Raw genomic sequence first — 16,082 nt, 5'->3', positions numbered from 1 at the left:
CTGGAGCTGGCAGAACTCCATTTGGGGGAGCGGCTGCTCCCCTGGCTATGCCACTATGTAGAGGGTATTCAGTGTCATGGGAGTGCGCCTAAATGGCAGTTCCAAATTGTACCCATTTATTCTACAAAAGGCACCTAGAATAGGGGCATATACTGTAACAAATCATAGCATACTAATGTGGTGGGGTACCAGATTCCCTAGGATAGCAGACAACCCTTGGCCAGGCTGTTTCTAGGATGGGAACACAAATTGTTCCTTGTGCCTGGCCAGAGGAGGAACCATCTCAAGATGAGGAGGGCCTGAATGAGTCTGCACCACTGCGTCATCAGGACTGCTGGTGTCCCAAGAAAGGTAAGTACCAACAGGGCTCAGAGCAGGGAGGACATGAACAGATTGGACATGCAGCGTATATGTGCATAACTAGGTATGCATGGGCCAGGCACATATTAGCACAGATTTGGATGGGAACTGTGAAAGGCATAGAGAAAGGACATCACATGTAGACAGGGCATATAATGACCCAGCAGCACTCACAAGGTCACATCCCGCTTTACCTGCCAAAATACAAGTTTCCACATGTATTTACTTCATATATGTTTTTCTATCTGACAGATCCAGAAGAAGTCCACCTGGGTGGAGAACTCTGAAATCCCACAAAGTGTAACAGAAACAAAAAATAGTGGGAAATGGACCAAAGACTCCAGAAACAAGGGGGGCAGACTTGATTCTTTAAGAAGATTTATTGATCATAGGCGCGACACAGAACTGTATATACTGATTCTATTCTATTTTTAATTATTGTATTTAATACATTTGTCTTTAGATTCCTGAAGCAGGCCGCAGGTCAAAACACAGTTCTGTGTCGAGTCTATGATCAATAAATCTTTTTAAAGCTCCAAGTCTTCTCCCCTTGCTACTGGAGTCCATGGTCTATTTTCCACTATTCTTTTGTTTCTGCCTGACAGCTCATGTAGCCCTATATGAAGGGGGATAGCAAGAACCCAGGAATCACCACTCAGATGTCTATCTGTCTGCTCCACTAGCCAGTACTGTGCCCTCACATCCCTCCACATGAGCAAGTACTAAGAACAATGCACAGCTCCAGTGCCATACAGGAGTGACAGGAGGGTGACAGAGTGGGTTGTTAAAAAGGTCAGCAAGTTGCACAACTAATTTTTAATAAGTAGCAATAACCTGCCCGGGGGAGGAGGAGGAGGAGGAGGAAAGGAGTTTGTCAGTATCCTAGAGCTGCAGGGGAGGATAGTTGAAAGGGGGAGTACATATTCTCTAATAAACAGCACATGTGAGCAGGGCCACTCAGTACATGTTCTTTGTAGGGCATGACTGCAACCCCCATCTCCCAGCACAAAACCCTTTGCTCCCCACCGTCACCTGAGCAGTGTCCATAGAGCCCACATAGCACAACACACTGGAGAAAACCAGACTAGGAGGTAGAATATAGCAGGGCAGGTTGCCATTTCAGTGCTCCGTGGGCACTCTTGCAGAGTCAATCCTGTGCCACATATGCACGTTTAAGACCCCAGAAGATAGTACTAGGAGGTAGAAGCCTATTCACGTGCCATGATGGGAAGCAATTGGTCCATGGTGAGCTCTGTGAGGTAGCAGAAAGGAACATGAGGGGTGATGGTGGAGAACATCTCTTGCTCTCTCTCTTACATAAGTACATAAGTATTGCCATACTGGGAAAGACCAAAGGTTAGCATCAATTATAGCCACTAGTTGATTGTTAAGGCCAATTAGTATCTAATTAATCCATTAAGTTATATGCATAAACAACTTTATTTTATAAGTTGTGCATGTAATGTTACATACTAGTCATCAATTTGGGCAGCAACTTTCTAGAATTATGGGGATAGTGTATACTGCTTGAAAGGACTTGCACACAGCAGGTACCTCTCACCAAACACACCCCTCTAGGGTTCCTTCAGTACAGTTTCCTCATGATTCTCAGGGGCAGTAAGACTGCTGATTACGCAAAGCATAGCCACATATCCTATGTCCACATCACATGCCTATATCCTGACAGAGTTGTGGTCTCTTGCCGAACTCCATTCCATGTTGAACACTTGATGAACCCATCAGCACTGCCACCCTGCAAATATTGTGGATAGGCCATTTGCTGATCCCAGCAGCTCACCATATCCGTGCAGTAGGCTCCAAGGTAGCTGCTTGCATTATACAACTGCACCATACCTAAACCCAAGCACTAAGGCTTCTCCAGGTACATCCTGAGTGTCCTGGAGATTTATTTATTTATAATCATTTATACCCCACAATTTCCCACCACTGGCAGGCTCAATTTGGCTTACAACATTTAGTTAACAAACAGGAAAGTACATTAAATGTAATGTGATAGGAGGGGTGGAAAGGTACAGGGTTAAGAGAAAGTAGTTAAGTCCACAAGATCTTTAGAGGAGTTGGAGTCCAGGAATCACAGAGGCAGGACGGGATCTTTAGGGTAAGCTTGCCCAAATAAGTAGGTCTTAAGAGACTTCCTGAAAGTCAGATGATCTGGAACCTTTTTTCAGATTTAGGTAATGTATTCCACAAATGAGTGCTGATATAGGAAAAGGTGGAAGCATATGTGGTTTTATACTTGAGACCAGAACACACAGGGTAATGGAGGTTTAAGTATGAACGAGATTGAAGCGAATTCCTTGGTGGTAAGTTGACAAGGGCATCCATATATGCTGGAGCTGCTCCGTAGAGGATCTTATGGACTAGGGTGCAAATTTTAAAAGTTATTCGCTCCTGTACAGGAAGCCAGTGTAATTTCTCACGATGAGGTCTGGAACTGTTGAACTTTGATGTGCCAAAGATAAGTCAAGCTGCTGTGTTTTGGGCAGTTTGTAGTTTTTTGAGAAGTAGGTCTCTGCACCCTGCGTATATGCCATTGCAGTAATCGTTTCGGCTTAAGACTAGTGATTGGACTAAATTACAAAATACTCCTCTTGGGAAATAAGGCTTTAATCGTTTTAGTTTCCAGAGAGAGAAGAATATTTTCTTGGTGGTTGAGGTGGTATGATCCAACAGTGTTAAGTTCCAGTCCACAATAACTCCTAGTATTTGTAGACTCTCAAGATGGGCAGGGTAAGGCCTGGTGCGTTTAAGGTAGCGGGTCTGAATTTGTTAAAGGGAGAGGAAAGAATAAGGCAATGAGTTTTTTTTTCTGTATTAAGCTTTGATTTGAAGGAGTTAGCCCAAGTGAGCATGGTATTTATCCCAAGGCTGATTTCATTAGTTATTTCGGTGAAATTTGTCAGAAAAGTGACGTCATCTGCATAGATAAATGGGTCAAGACCAAGCTTTGAAAGGGCTGTGGCCAGGGGAATCAGCATTACGTTGAAGAGAGTAGGGGAAAGCGGCGAGCCTTGAGGCACACCACAGACCGGTTGCCATGGAGGGGATGAACTTGAGTTGGACTTTACTTGGTAGGTTCTGGTGGTTAAGAAAACTTTCAGCCATGCTGGAACATTTCCGCCGGCTCCGAAGTAGTCGAGGAGTCTTAACAGGATGGTGTGGTCCACCGTGTCAAAAGCACTTGACAAGTCAAATTGTAGTAGAAGAATGCTTTTCCCTAATGCTATTTCTTGCTTGAAGTTTGACAGAAGTGTGACAAGCACAGTTTCAGTGCTGTGAAGTGTACGAAATCCCGACTGCGATTCATGTAATATGGAGAACCTATCCAGATACTCACTGAGTTGTTTATTCACCATGCTTTCCATTAACTTTACAAATAGTGGGATTGATGCAATTGGACGATAGTTAGTTAGATCAGTACTATCTTTTTTGGCATCTTTTGGAATTGGGGTGAGTAATATGTTTCCATGGGTCCCAGGGAAGAATCCATTTCCTAGCATGAAGTTTAAATGCTGCATTAGATCAGTGACGAAGCAAGTAGGTGCGCTTTTAAGTAAGTAGTTTGGGCATATGTCCAAGTAGCAAAACTTACTGGAAAATCTGTGGATCTCTTGCGTAACAGAATCGACTGTAAGTGCGGAAAAGTGCAAAAATGTTCTGTCTGCTGGGTACCCTTCTAAATTTGGAGCTAGGTCTTTTAAGAATTGATCTAATTCGGAGCTGCACTGAGGTAGGGAATGCTGCAACTTAAGTATTTTACCTTTAAAGAATACGGCAAGGTGATCAGCAGATGGGATGGCAAGTGTAGTTGAGGTGAACGCTGTAGTATCTAACAATTTGTTGACATAGAAGTATAGTTTTTTTAAGTCTTTGTAATCTGAGCCTACTTTGGTTTTGTAGTATAATGTTTTAGATTTTCTAATTGCATATTTGTATGCTCGTTGAGAATTTTTCCAATCAATGAGGTTAAGATCATCCTTCTGTTTTCTCCAGGCTCTTTCATGCCTCCTAGTAATGATTTTGAGTTCTTTTAGGTCCTCAGTGAATCACGGTGGAACTATTTGCCGCCTGGATGTGCGTGGTTGAATTGGAGCTACTGCGTCTAACACACCTCTGCATTTTTCGTCCCATTGCAAGAAGAAATCTATTGAATCTACATGCACATACCAATCCTTATCATAGATTAATGTCCAAAATTCCTTTGGGTCTACCTTACCCCTTGTTTGGTATGTCTGTTGAGCTCGGGTTTGCGCTGTGCCTTTTACCAGCCATGAAAGGGAGCAGTTCAACTTAAAGTGATCGGACCAAGGGACCTCTGTCCTACTAATGTAATTTAATTGCAAATTGAGGGCATCAGCCGACTTATGCGAGAGCAGGTCTAGCGTGTGGCCTTTTGTGTGGGTAGCTTGCTGATTCCAACATGTTAAGTCCCAGGAATGGAGGAAGTCTAAACAATCACGAGTGCTGTTTGACGAGTAGTTTTCTAGGTGCAGATTTATGTCCCCTAAAATGAGAACATTAGGGCTGGACATGCATGTACTAGAAATGAAATTCGTAAAGGTTTGCTGAACTTCATTCCAATTGCCACGTGCAGTTAAGGTGACCATATAAGGTTTTATCGAGGATTCTGAAAGAAGCAATTTCCAGATTTAGTGTATTCGAGTCAGCAATTACTTCCACAATAAAATTGGTACGGTAGATGAGAGCAATTTCTCCACCTCGTTTTCCTTTCCATGCCCAGTGGGAAATTTTATAACCCGGGGGACATATATCCAGCCATCCCTACTCGGCGGGAGATGAGGAGGTACTACTACTACTTACCATTTCTATAGTGCTACTAGATGTACGCAGTGCTGTACACTGGAACATGAAGAGACAGTCCTTGCTCGACAGAGCTTACAATCTAATCAGGACAGACAAACAAGACAAATAAGGAATAAGGAAATAACTTAAGGTGGGAATGATAAAACAGGCATGGGCACTGAACAAGTGAATAGGAGTTAAGAGTTAAAAGCAACCTCAAAAAGGTGGGCTTTTAGCCTAGATTTGACGACTGCCAGAGATGGAGCTTCACATACTGGCTCAGGAAGTCTATATTTTGGGGCGGTTTTTTACACCGGCAGCGTCTGGTTTGATAAAATGGACAATTAGCAGTTTCTGGTAATATATTTGGATTGCTTGAATATCTTCATCTGTCTAGATTTTGAAGGATCATTCTGACCCCTGAGGCAGGCGCTTGTGTGCCGAAACACGGCCCGTGTCGGGTCTTTTACACATTAAAGGACAACATTTATCCCTACCCAGAAGGCCCAGTGTTGCTTTTTTGTTTTGTTTTTTTGTTTCTATTGTATTCTGTTTTACCCTCTCTTTCGTGACTCTGTTTACCCAATCCAGGCATAGAGAGGGGTGTGTACAATGGGAGGATGGGGGAGCAAAGAATAGGGAGAGATGTTGGACCAAGGGGCAGAGGTGGAGGGGAGGGAGAGATGCAGGAAAATGGGAAGGGAGAATGGAGAGATGTTGGATCATGAGCTGAAGGGGAGGGATAGAAGAGAGAGGGTGAGATGTCAGATCATGAGATGGAGGGGAGGGATAGGTCAGACGTCAGACAATGAAGTGAAAGGAAGGGAGGAAAGATGCTGGACATGGGTGGAGGGGAGTCAAAGGTGAACAGAATGCAGATGCTGGATCAAGTAGAGGTTGTAAAGGGAGATGTTGGACACAATGGGAGCCTAGGGAGATGAAGGGAAAAGGTTGAACACAGAGAGGGAAATGGGGAGAGATGGGAAGAGAGTACAGGTGCTGAATTTGGGGAGAGATCAAAAAAGAGAGTGCAGATACACATGGGAGGTGTGAGTTGTGAGAGAGAGGAAATTCTGGATGTAGGGTGATATGAGATGGAAGGAATATATGGGACATGGTGGGGGGCATATGAAAATGGAGAGGATCACCTCGACCTGCAGGGTCTCTGTCCTCGCAGTAACTCCGGCTGGCACTTTCCCCAAAGAACCGCAGATTTGAACCTAGTCCAGCCACGGATAGCAGCTTAGACCCAGGGCTCCTAGCTGAAAAAAGAACCAAGTCACCATCATTTCCAGTTGTGGAATACATTACCCGTCAGTTATCAGAAGAGGCTAACTCCCTGCCATCAAGCCACATTGTGACGCGAGACCAGAGCGACACCGTACCCTTGGAATCCAAAGGGTTGAGGGTCCACCCTCTTGCAACGGATGAATTATCCCTCAAAGCACCGGGACCAACAAAAACTGTTCTGGTAAGGGTACCATGCCTCGACTGGAGGGTGAGCAACTAAGGTTGCACACTTCAAACACGTTGGGACCGAGATGACATTGCCTGCTCTGCAGCCCAGTGGATGCAGAGCGGCCTCTCCGACGCTGAGAGGGAGCCCCTTGACTGCAGCAATCAGCTCGGCGTAGCTAACGACAAGCAGAGAATCACTAGGTTTCCTTGGGAAGCCAAGGAGGCGCTGACCCGGAGCTCTGGACGTGTGGTCCCACGGCAAGAAGAGCAGTGTTCTCCTTCCACATGGAACCAAACAATTTTCAGACCAACTTGCCCACCTGCAGGATCTCTCCCTACTTCCCGAAAAGACTCAGATTTTTTTTTTTCCCCTCAAAAGTATCTCCTTTACATCTTGAACGTCGGTGCTGGTACCAAAGTCCTGAGTGTTAAGATTCTAACTTGTAAGCACACAGATTAGCTAACTTCGCTCCACTCCCTCTACCTGAACTCATGCAACCTAAATTGCTGCTACATTGGTTCTCCTCTGGTGTTTTATGGTCTTCCAACCTATCTTGCTACTATGTTGGCACTCTTCAGATGTTTTAGGATTTCCAACCAGTCTGGATGCTATATTGGCCCTCTATTGATGTTCCTGTGTCTTCCAGCAAGTGTTGTTGCTTTAACCCATTTATGCTGCCTTGGGGGTCATCCAGACAGTGTAGTTGCTACTTTACTACTCTGTCAATGCCTTGGAATCATCCTGGCAATATCGGTGCCATTCTACAGTTCTCAAAATGCATTGGTGTCCTCCTACCAAATTGGGTGTTGCTGTGCTGTTCTCAACTCCCTTGGGGTTTTAATTCTACTCTTTTATTACAATTTGTCTTTCTGTTGATGAGTTTGTAGTCTTCCTACCATTATCAGTGTCCTTTGCCCCTCTTTTGCTGCCTTGGGACTTGTAGTGCTGTTGCCCCTGTTACAGATATCTTCTGCAAGTTTCAAGGTGGTTTCAAGGTGAAAATGGGTAGCAAGCCCCACTGTTACATTGTAGAACAGCTTGCTCCATACACTTAGATGGGATGAATGCTTGAGTGGTTCATTATATTAAGATTAAACAAATGGATCCTGGAGATGAATACTAATCAACATGGAAGTCTTTGTCTTATCCTTCCCTAATATTTCTCCCCTCCTGGTCTATACATCATGCAACTGACAAAGTGGATTCTTGTCCTCAAAAGCTTGTGCCCCAGTAAATTGGTTAGTCTACAATGTGCCCCAACTTCTCTGTTTTGCTAGGCTACATTAACGTAGCTGCCCCGACCTATTTAGTTCTTCTGGGCTAGTATTCTTGCTTATCTGGGCAGAACTCTGATAGAGTCCTCATAGCATCTCCTGTTGGTTTGCTGTTTGGAAGTTGGTTCTCTGTGGGCCTGTTGGGGAGTGGGGGGAGTCGTAGTTGGACAAGGCAAGTATAGTGGGGGAAAAAATGTGTACTTCAAAACTGACTTCTAGAGACACTACCTTTATATTGGCAATAGTGGAGTGTTTTACACAATCTTATGTTATTGGAGGCTCATGATTCTTGCTGTACAGAGAAAATGAAGAAACATTTTGGGATGGTTTGGGAATCTTATGTACAAGATCTTTCCCCCAAAGTGAGGAGCCTTGTATTAAATGTCTTATCCTTATAGTACTATATTGTAGATCATCCACATACATATTTTTGGGAAGCTGGAAGGGTGGGGGAGATGTTGGGTTGAAAGAGTTCCTTGATAAGAATGTAGGAGGCTATAAGAATTAAGGCTTCTTGCAAAGTCTTTTATGTTCTGCATGCCTTGTTTGGGAGGGGGACAAAGAATTATTACCTCAAATGGTCTATTTACTGAAAGTATATTCTTTTCCTATTGAGTACAAATATTGATTTTCTGTACTGTTCGCATTTTGTATTCATTTGTAGTAAACAGGTTTAAACACAACATAGTTGCCCCTCTGGAACTATTGACCATGGCCTCCTTTCTGACCTCAAAATAAGTGTCTCAGCCTTATTGCAGACACATTGATTCATAGACTGTAGTTCCAAATCATGGAGCTTCTAATTATTGAAAATTGATAAATATTTCACACAGGGGTTAGAAAGGTTTTGTTCTTAAGACAAAATATAGAGTTGAATATGGAAAGGCAGGATGAGAGATTTTCAAGTCTCTGGGCATTTATGTTTTTTTGCGCTGCATTCTCCTTCACCCATTATGTTTCCATTATCACATCAAATGTAGGCGCTTGTGAAGTAATAACGTTCTAGAAAGTGGCTTCTGGAAGAAATCCATATATGTTCTGTAAGAAAGTTGCCTTGTGGTTATTCAACCAAGGAAATCAAAAGTGAAAAGCAAGGCAACAGTTCTGTAAGCAGTTGAACCTTCCAGCGTCAAATTTATAGAATAAATTTGTATAAAACATGACAATTAGTTCAAACTTAACTACTGTTTTGAATCTGATTTTAGATCAGAGAGCATTATATTTGTGAAATACACGGTATACGTTTTTTGAAGATCAAACTATTTATTGGGTTTATTTATTCAAATTTTCTATACTACGCTAGCTGACTGGCAGATTTGGGCGGTTTAGAAATCTAAAAATATAAACTTAAAAAGAGGAAAGGAACTACAATAACTCGATAGACAAGAAGCAAAGCAGTCAAACAAAGAGACAAAAGTCTAAGGGAAACCAACAAACTGGGGGGGGGGGGGGGATAGGAAATTACTAGAATGGAGGGCAGGACAAAGTAGTAGTAAGAGGATGAACCAACATCAAGTGTCTTTGATAACTAGGTTTTCAAATGAAAAGCTTCATTGAATAACTATGTTTTTAAAGCTACTTTAAAAATCTTAAGAGGATTCAGAACGCACGGAGTGAGGGAGAGAATTCCAGTAGTGAGGGGCCATAAAGGAAAAACCACGGTGACATATGAACTCGAGCTGTGCTACTTTGGGACTGGGAAGAACAAGGCGGTGATCGTTCAAAAAACAAGAGTAAGGTATTGTCAAAGATGCCAAATAGGGAATCCATGTCTAAAAGCAGAGAAAATAAGAGTGAGGAGTTTATATTTAATGCATTGTTCAATAGGTAACCAGTGCAGCTTTTGAAACAAAGGAGAAACATGATCAGATTTGTGGGCATGACAAATGAGTTTAATAGCTGTATTCTGAATAGTTTGAAGTTTTTAAAGATTAGATTGGGAACAACCAATATATACAATATTGCAATAATCAAGTCTGGTGGTAAGGAGAGACAGAATAAGAATGGAACGTAGGTTGATCAAAATAGCAGTGGACAATACATAACCGACGAAGAATCAAAAAAACAACTTTACAAAGATTCAAAATCTAAGGAACAAAGGTCAGGTGGGAATCAAGAGTTACACCAAGGTAACGAAAGAGGTTACTGTTTTAATGGTAGTACCAAGAAGATCAAGAGGAATGGAAGGAATGGAAGTGTCATCTGTAAACCAGCATGCAACTTTACAACCAATCAACAGAGAAAGAAGATGACAGAGTAACAACACAAAAGAAACAGACTACAAAAGTAGAGAAACAGCCATTAATGAGATGACCCTTGGGGGCCTTAACACCCTGCATAAAGGCATCCAAAGAGGACCACATTTCTTTACCCAGTACACAACCCCGTTCTTTCAGCAATTGTAGATTCATATTTAGCAGTAAGGCATACATAATTCCATCAGAAAGCATTTAGAAGGGAAGAATCCTTCCAGACACACTGGTCGCTCTGAAAGGCCACAGCTGGGCGATGCTGGGAAGATTGCAACATCTCCAAAGAGAGCATCTTCTTTCCAAAAAATAGTTGGATAAGAAAGCATATCCTTGAGCCAGAAACCTTAACAATGATATCCCAAACACCCCACCAAAACGGTTGAATAACAGGGCAGAAAAATAAAATTTGCTCTGGTGTCCCAGGTTGCACCTTATAGTGCCAGCACAAACTAGATGTAAAGAGGTCCAACTTTGTAAGCTTGATGGGAGTCCAGAACGCCCTGTGCAACAAAAAGTATAAGGACCAAGTAACGGATGCATCTTAGTTTTGGGTTTGATTTCAGAGTTGTTTAATTTTATGCAAAGTACTGTGATTGTGATAACTAGGTTTGTTTACAAGTGAAATTTTTGGGACTTCTGTGTTATGTGATGCAATGAAGCATGTGTATACTGTTATAGTAATATTTGTACACTAGTGGGTGGAACAATGCTTATAATGAAATCCTGTGCAAATTGAAGGAGACCATCCTAGGCTGTATGATTTACCTCCCCACCTCTTTAGCTTTTGTATATATGCCCTCTGATTTCAGAAAGAAGGGAAATCAAGGATGCAAAAAGAGGGAAGGAGAGAGATCAGTGAGAAGTTTTCATCTCCCATGTTCTATTCATGTTGTCAGAAAAAATTATTTGGAGAAGCTGAGTCCCTCTTAAGTGCAATATAGTGTGTCGATTTTCACTGTATAAATATATTATCACAAAGACAAGGAGGAGCAAGATGATCCTCTTAAACATGGTATTCCTAATTATAAATTTTCTATCACATTTTTTGTTTACAGGTGCTGACCGCTGCTGGTAACAGCTCCCGAGTTGATGTATTTACAAACTTTGGATATCGAGCCTTCTCTCTCATGTTTGTATAGTGTGTCTCTCTTCTTTATCTCCATTTCACTCTCCTCTTTCTCATGCCATATTGTTTCCCCTTCCCTCTACCTTAATCTCCACTTTTGCCCCCTATCTCTAGGCCCAATTCATCTTCCACTTTATTCCAGTATTCATTTTGTAAAAGGTGAATTTTTAAAGAAATAAAGTTGGATACTATCTTGTTCGTTTCTTGAAGTTGTCTGGTTTTTGCTTTCTTCTGATAGCATATATCACCCACTAGATCATTTTAGCTTTCTTTATGGTACTCCTACTCATACCAGTAGCATTCCCAAATTGCAGTCTCTCATCTTCTTTGGTTCCTGCATGGATATATTTCTGGTTCTCTGTTGGTAAAAATGATAAATTATCCAAAGTTGCTGACCCAGAGCATCGAAGAAAAACCTAGAAAGTCTTTTTGAGCATGTATGTATGTTCCTGTCTTGCTGCCTCTCTGTGCTTTACAGCAGTGCTGGCACCCAAACAGAGTCTTTTGTGACAGGAGGAAGACTTCTCCACTTCAGAAAAGCATGGTAACTTATCCCAACTACTGAGTTTTATTTTTCATATTTTATATTTGATTACTTGCTTCAGCAAAAAGATTGAAGCAAGGGACAAACCAAAAACAACAGAGATTCAGAGTAAATAATACATAATACCCCACAACCCTAACGCCAACCATCCATCCGACTTCAACAAGTTATTCTTCCTTCACCTACTAGTATCAAATGTCAAACATTAATCCTCTACAAAGCTAAGAAATCCTCTAACCAGAAGTCCAGTGTGATGGCATTTCACAGATGGGGATCTGCATATTTAAGTCAAATGCTTCCTGACAACTCCAGAAATGCCTTTCTAGAATATAGGGAGTCAGCTTGCTCCTTAAATGTAATAGGCCCTCTCACTTCAGAGCCTTAAAAGTAACAGAGAATGACTTGAATTGAGATCTGTAAAATACAGGTAGCCAGTGCAACTCTTTCAAAAGTGGTGTTTCTTGGTCAAAACTTAGGAACAATAATCCGAATCAGATACCTGATGCTAGGGTCTACCTTGGGAGTCAGCACTCAAAAAAAAAAAAAAAAAAAGATCTAGGCATCATTGTAGACAATACGCTGAAATCTTCAGCCCAGTGTGTGGTGGTGGCCAAAATGCAAGCAGGATGCTATGAATTATTAGGAAAGGGATGTAAAATAAGGCCAAGAATATTATATGCCCCTGTATCGCTCCAGGTGCAACCTCACCTTGAGTATTGCATTCTATTCTGGTCACCGTATCTCAAAAAAGATATAGTGGAATTAGAAGAGGCTCAGAGAAGAGTGACCAAAATGATAAAAGGGATGGAACTTCTCCCATATGAGGAAAGGCTAAAGAGGTTAGGGCTCTTCAACTTGGAAAAGAGACAGCTCAGGGAGGATATGATAAGAAATCCTGAGTGGTGTAGAATAGGTAAAAGTGAATTGATTTTTCACTCTTTCAAAAAGTACAAAGACAGGGAACACTCAATGAAATTACTTGGAAATACTTTTATAATAAATAGGAGGAAATATTTTTTTGCTGAAAGAATAGTTAAGCTCTGGAACTAGCCGCTGGAGGATTTGGTAACAGCACTCAGCATATCTAGGCTTAAAAAAGGTTTGGACAAGTTCCTAGAGGAAAAATACATAGTCTGTTATTGAGACAAACATGGGGGTAGGCACTGCTTGCCTGTTATGTTCCTCACCTGGTTCCAGGCCTGCGCGGCCGATTCGCCGGAGAGGCGCAGTCCGGCAGAGATAGCCGGCTATTTTGGATGTGGTTTCTCCAGGATGGGTCTGTTTGTTTCCTATTTCTGGCAGCCGTCATCTTGGTTGGATCAAGGACAGCAGCCATCTTGGCTAGCTCAGGAGGGGGCAGCCATCTTGTATACAAGAACAGGAAGGAAGCCCATATTTGGGCGTTGTGCTACTCTGCTGATGGGGGCAGCCATCTTGGATCAGCTGCACATGTTTGAGACTGATTCCTACCCTATTTAAAGCCCTGCCTCCAGTCCTTCGTTGCTTCGGCCTCAATTGTGTTTGAGGTCCACGCCGGTGCTCCTTATCTTCAGTTCCAGTGTTCCAGACCTCGGCTTGTTTCCCGGACCTCGCTTGTTTTGCTGCCTGCCTAGACCGTGGACTGTTTTTGACTACTCTTTGCCCTACGGATTTTCCTGGCTTTTGGACTGTGTCTGTTTGTTTGCCTGCCTGTCTGGTCAGTGGTCGTGCAACCCCGCCGGTTCCAGAAGCCCTGGTGGCCACCTGCAGCTGGGAGCTCAACTCCTGGTGAACGGTGGTCGCTTCCCAGGTGAAGCTAGGGGTTGTCTGGCTACCTGATCGAGTGTGGTGTCACTCCATCTCTGCCGTGCTCAGTCGGGGCACAGGGGCTCACTACTACCAAGTCATAAAAGTAGGCCGAAGCCATGAGCTCGCCAGACAGCGCCGAGATTTCTAAGTTGGCTCAGGCGGTACACGAGCAGTAGGCGCAAATAAATCACTTATCCAGCATACTGCAGAACGTCTGTAACCAACTACCAGCGGTCCAGCAACAGGCCGCGGCGGCCCCTTCAGGCTCTAGGTTGGAGGCTTCCGCCACACGACTGCATCTCCTGGAGCCACCTCGTTTTGATGGAACCCAAGCGGTCTGCCGGGGGTTCCTTAACCAATGTCAGATCCTGTTTGAGCTGCAACCGGAGGCTTTTCCATCTGACAGGATTAAGGTGACCTATATTATCTCCCTGCTGTCCGGTGCCGTACTGGCTTGGGCGTCTCTGCTGTGGGAACAGCGGAGCCCAGTTCTGACCAGCCTGGAGGAGTTCTTGCGGCAGTTCCGGATGGTGTTCGACGTGCCTGGTTGACCTTCCTCTGCCTCGGGGGAGCTGCTGCGGATCCAGCAGGGCTCCGGGTCGGTCAGGGCGTACGCCGTCCGGTTCTGCACCCTGGCTGCGGAACTCAGGTGGAACCAGGAGGCATTGACGGCCATCTTCTGGCAAGGGCCAGATAAAGGATGAATTGGCCGGCCGTGAAATTCCGGCTACTTTGGACGCCCTTATTGCACTCTGCATGAGAATCGACATCCGGTTCCAGGAGTGAGCCCAGGAGAGGGCTACGCAGCAGGTGGTGCAGAGATCCAGAGGCCTGGCATGTCGCCCAAAGACGCCTAGGTCCCTCGAGGAGGGTTCGGAAGCAACCGAGGAGGAACCCATGGTAATGGAGCGGCATCGCCTATCCAAGGAAGAGAGGGCCCATCGCCTACAGAAGCAGCTCTGCTTGTACTGTGGGGAGGCTGGCCATCTTTTGGGCGCCTGCCCAAACAAACCTGGGAGGTCGGGAAACACCCCGTCCCAAGCCCCATGAAGGGAGTGGCTCTGGGCCGGTTGGCCTCCCTTCCAGACTACTTGCTCTCTGTTCCTGTCCTACTCCAAGACGAGGGGCGCCAGATTCATACTAGAGCCTTGCTGGACTCCGGGGCCGGAGGGAACTTCATTGATGCGGAGTTCCTGTCACAGTTGGGGAGCTCCACGTTACCCTGTCAGCCGGAGCTCCGGATCACCTCCATCCAGGGGCATAGCCTTCCCCGGACCATCACTTGGATCACCTCGCCTCTACATCTACAGGTGGGGGCATTGCATCAGAAAAAGATCCAGTTCCTGGTCCTCACCCGAGCCATCCATCCATTGATTCTGGGACTGCCCTGGCTCCGGCTACATGCTCCAGTGATCGATTGGGCCACCGGAGAGATCGGGCAATGGGGTTCCCGGTGTGGCGAGCACTGCCTCCAGCAGGTGAAGCCTCCTCTGCTGCTCTGTTCTGCTCCACTTCAGGCGCCGCAAGAGGCATTGCCCGGGCTGCCCAAGGGCTACCAGGATTTTTGTGATGTCTTCAGTGCCCGGGAGGCTGATACATTACCTCCACATCGGTCTTTTTTTTTTTTTTTTATGAATTTTTCAATTTCTTACAAGTATAACACTTGTTACAGAAAAACAGCCAAACCTAAATATTTAAAGCAACAAATTTAAACAAGAAGTAAATTTAACAGCTTTCTTAGACCTCAAATAAGAGGGGGGAGTTACAAATCTGTGGAGATTTAAAGATACTTATTACAAAATTATACGTAATGCGGTTATGTGTACAAATTCGTCTCACATCATTTTACTAAATCTACGTGCAGTTGTTTCATATCCAGAAAGGATTTCAGCTGTTCTGGGTCATAAAATGCATACTTTATCCCATTGAGCTTGACCAGGCATTTGCAAGGATATGCTAACAGAAATGAGCCACCTAACTTAAGAACATCCTGTTTCATTATCAAGAATAATTTCCTTCGTTCCTGAGTTACCTTGGTAACATCCGGGAATATCCACAATTTAGTTCCATAAAACAGTTCTTTTGAATATTTAAAGTATAACTTCAATATTGTGTTAAAGTCCTGTTCAAATACCAGGGAAACCAAAAGGGTAGCCCTTTCCGGAACTATTTCAATAGATTGTTCTAGAATTGCTGACAGATTGTTAAGATCTATACCATCCACTCCAAGACCGTCTTTATTTCCTTCTTTTGCGCCAGGTACTTCTTAGCCAGGATCAGGTGACCCTCAGGGGGAGGAATGCTGGCTTCGGCCTAACCCCTGGTAAGCCTTTTCTTGGTTGAGAGGTGCCCAGCTCTCCCACCGGTTGCCTTCTCAGGTGCCGTGGAGGACTTGCAGCTCATCTGCATATCCTCGGAGCCTTCGCCGGAGTGACTCCCAGGTCCGTTCCGATCC

At 44.0% G+C, this 16,082-nt stretch overlaps 1 protein-coding gene across 2 annotated transcripts in view; it reads left to right on the top strand.

The window, feature by feature from the left end:
* THOC6 (THO complex 6) overlaps positions 1–11,504 on the top strand; it is a 322,699-nt gene extending 311,195 nt beyond the window's left edge. For both annotated transcript variants that reach the window (XM_030208909.1, XM_030208908.1), the window contains one exon: positions 11,225–11,504. In XM_030208909.1, the coding sequence (XP_030064769.1) occupies positions 11,225–11,308 (84 nt within the window). In that variant the 3' untranslated portion in view covers positions 11,309–11,504. The remainder of the gene's footprint in view (positions 1–11,224) is intronic.
* Positions 11,505–16,082: the final 4,578 nt, after the last annotated feature.

This window comes from Microcaecilia unicolor, chromosome 7 (assembly GCF_901765095.1).
Source record: "Microcaecilia unicolor chromosome 7, aMicUni1.1, whole genome shotgun sequence".
In the NCBI taxonomy this organism is placed as follows: domain Eukaryota; kingdom Metazoa; phylum Chordata; class Amphibia; order Gymnophiona; family Siphonopidae; genus Microcaecilia; species Microcaecilia unicolor.
The sequence above is the reverse complement of the archived record's forward strand: the minus strand, read 5'-3'. Positions and strand labels throughout refer to the sequence as shown.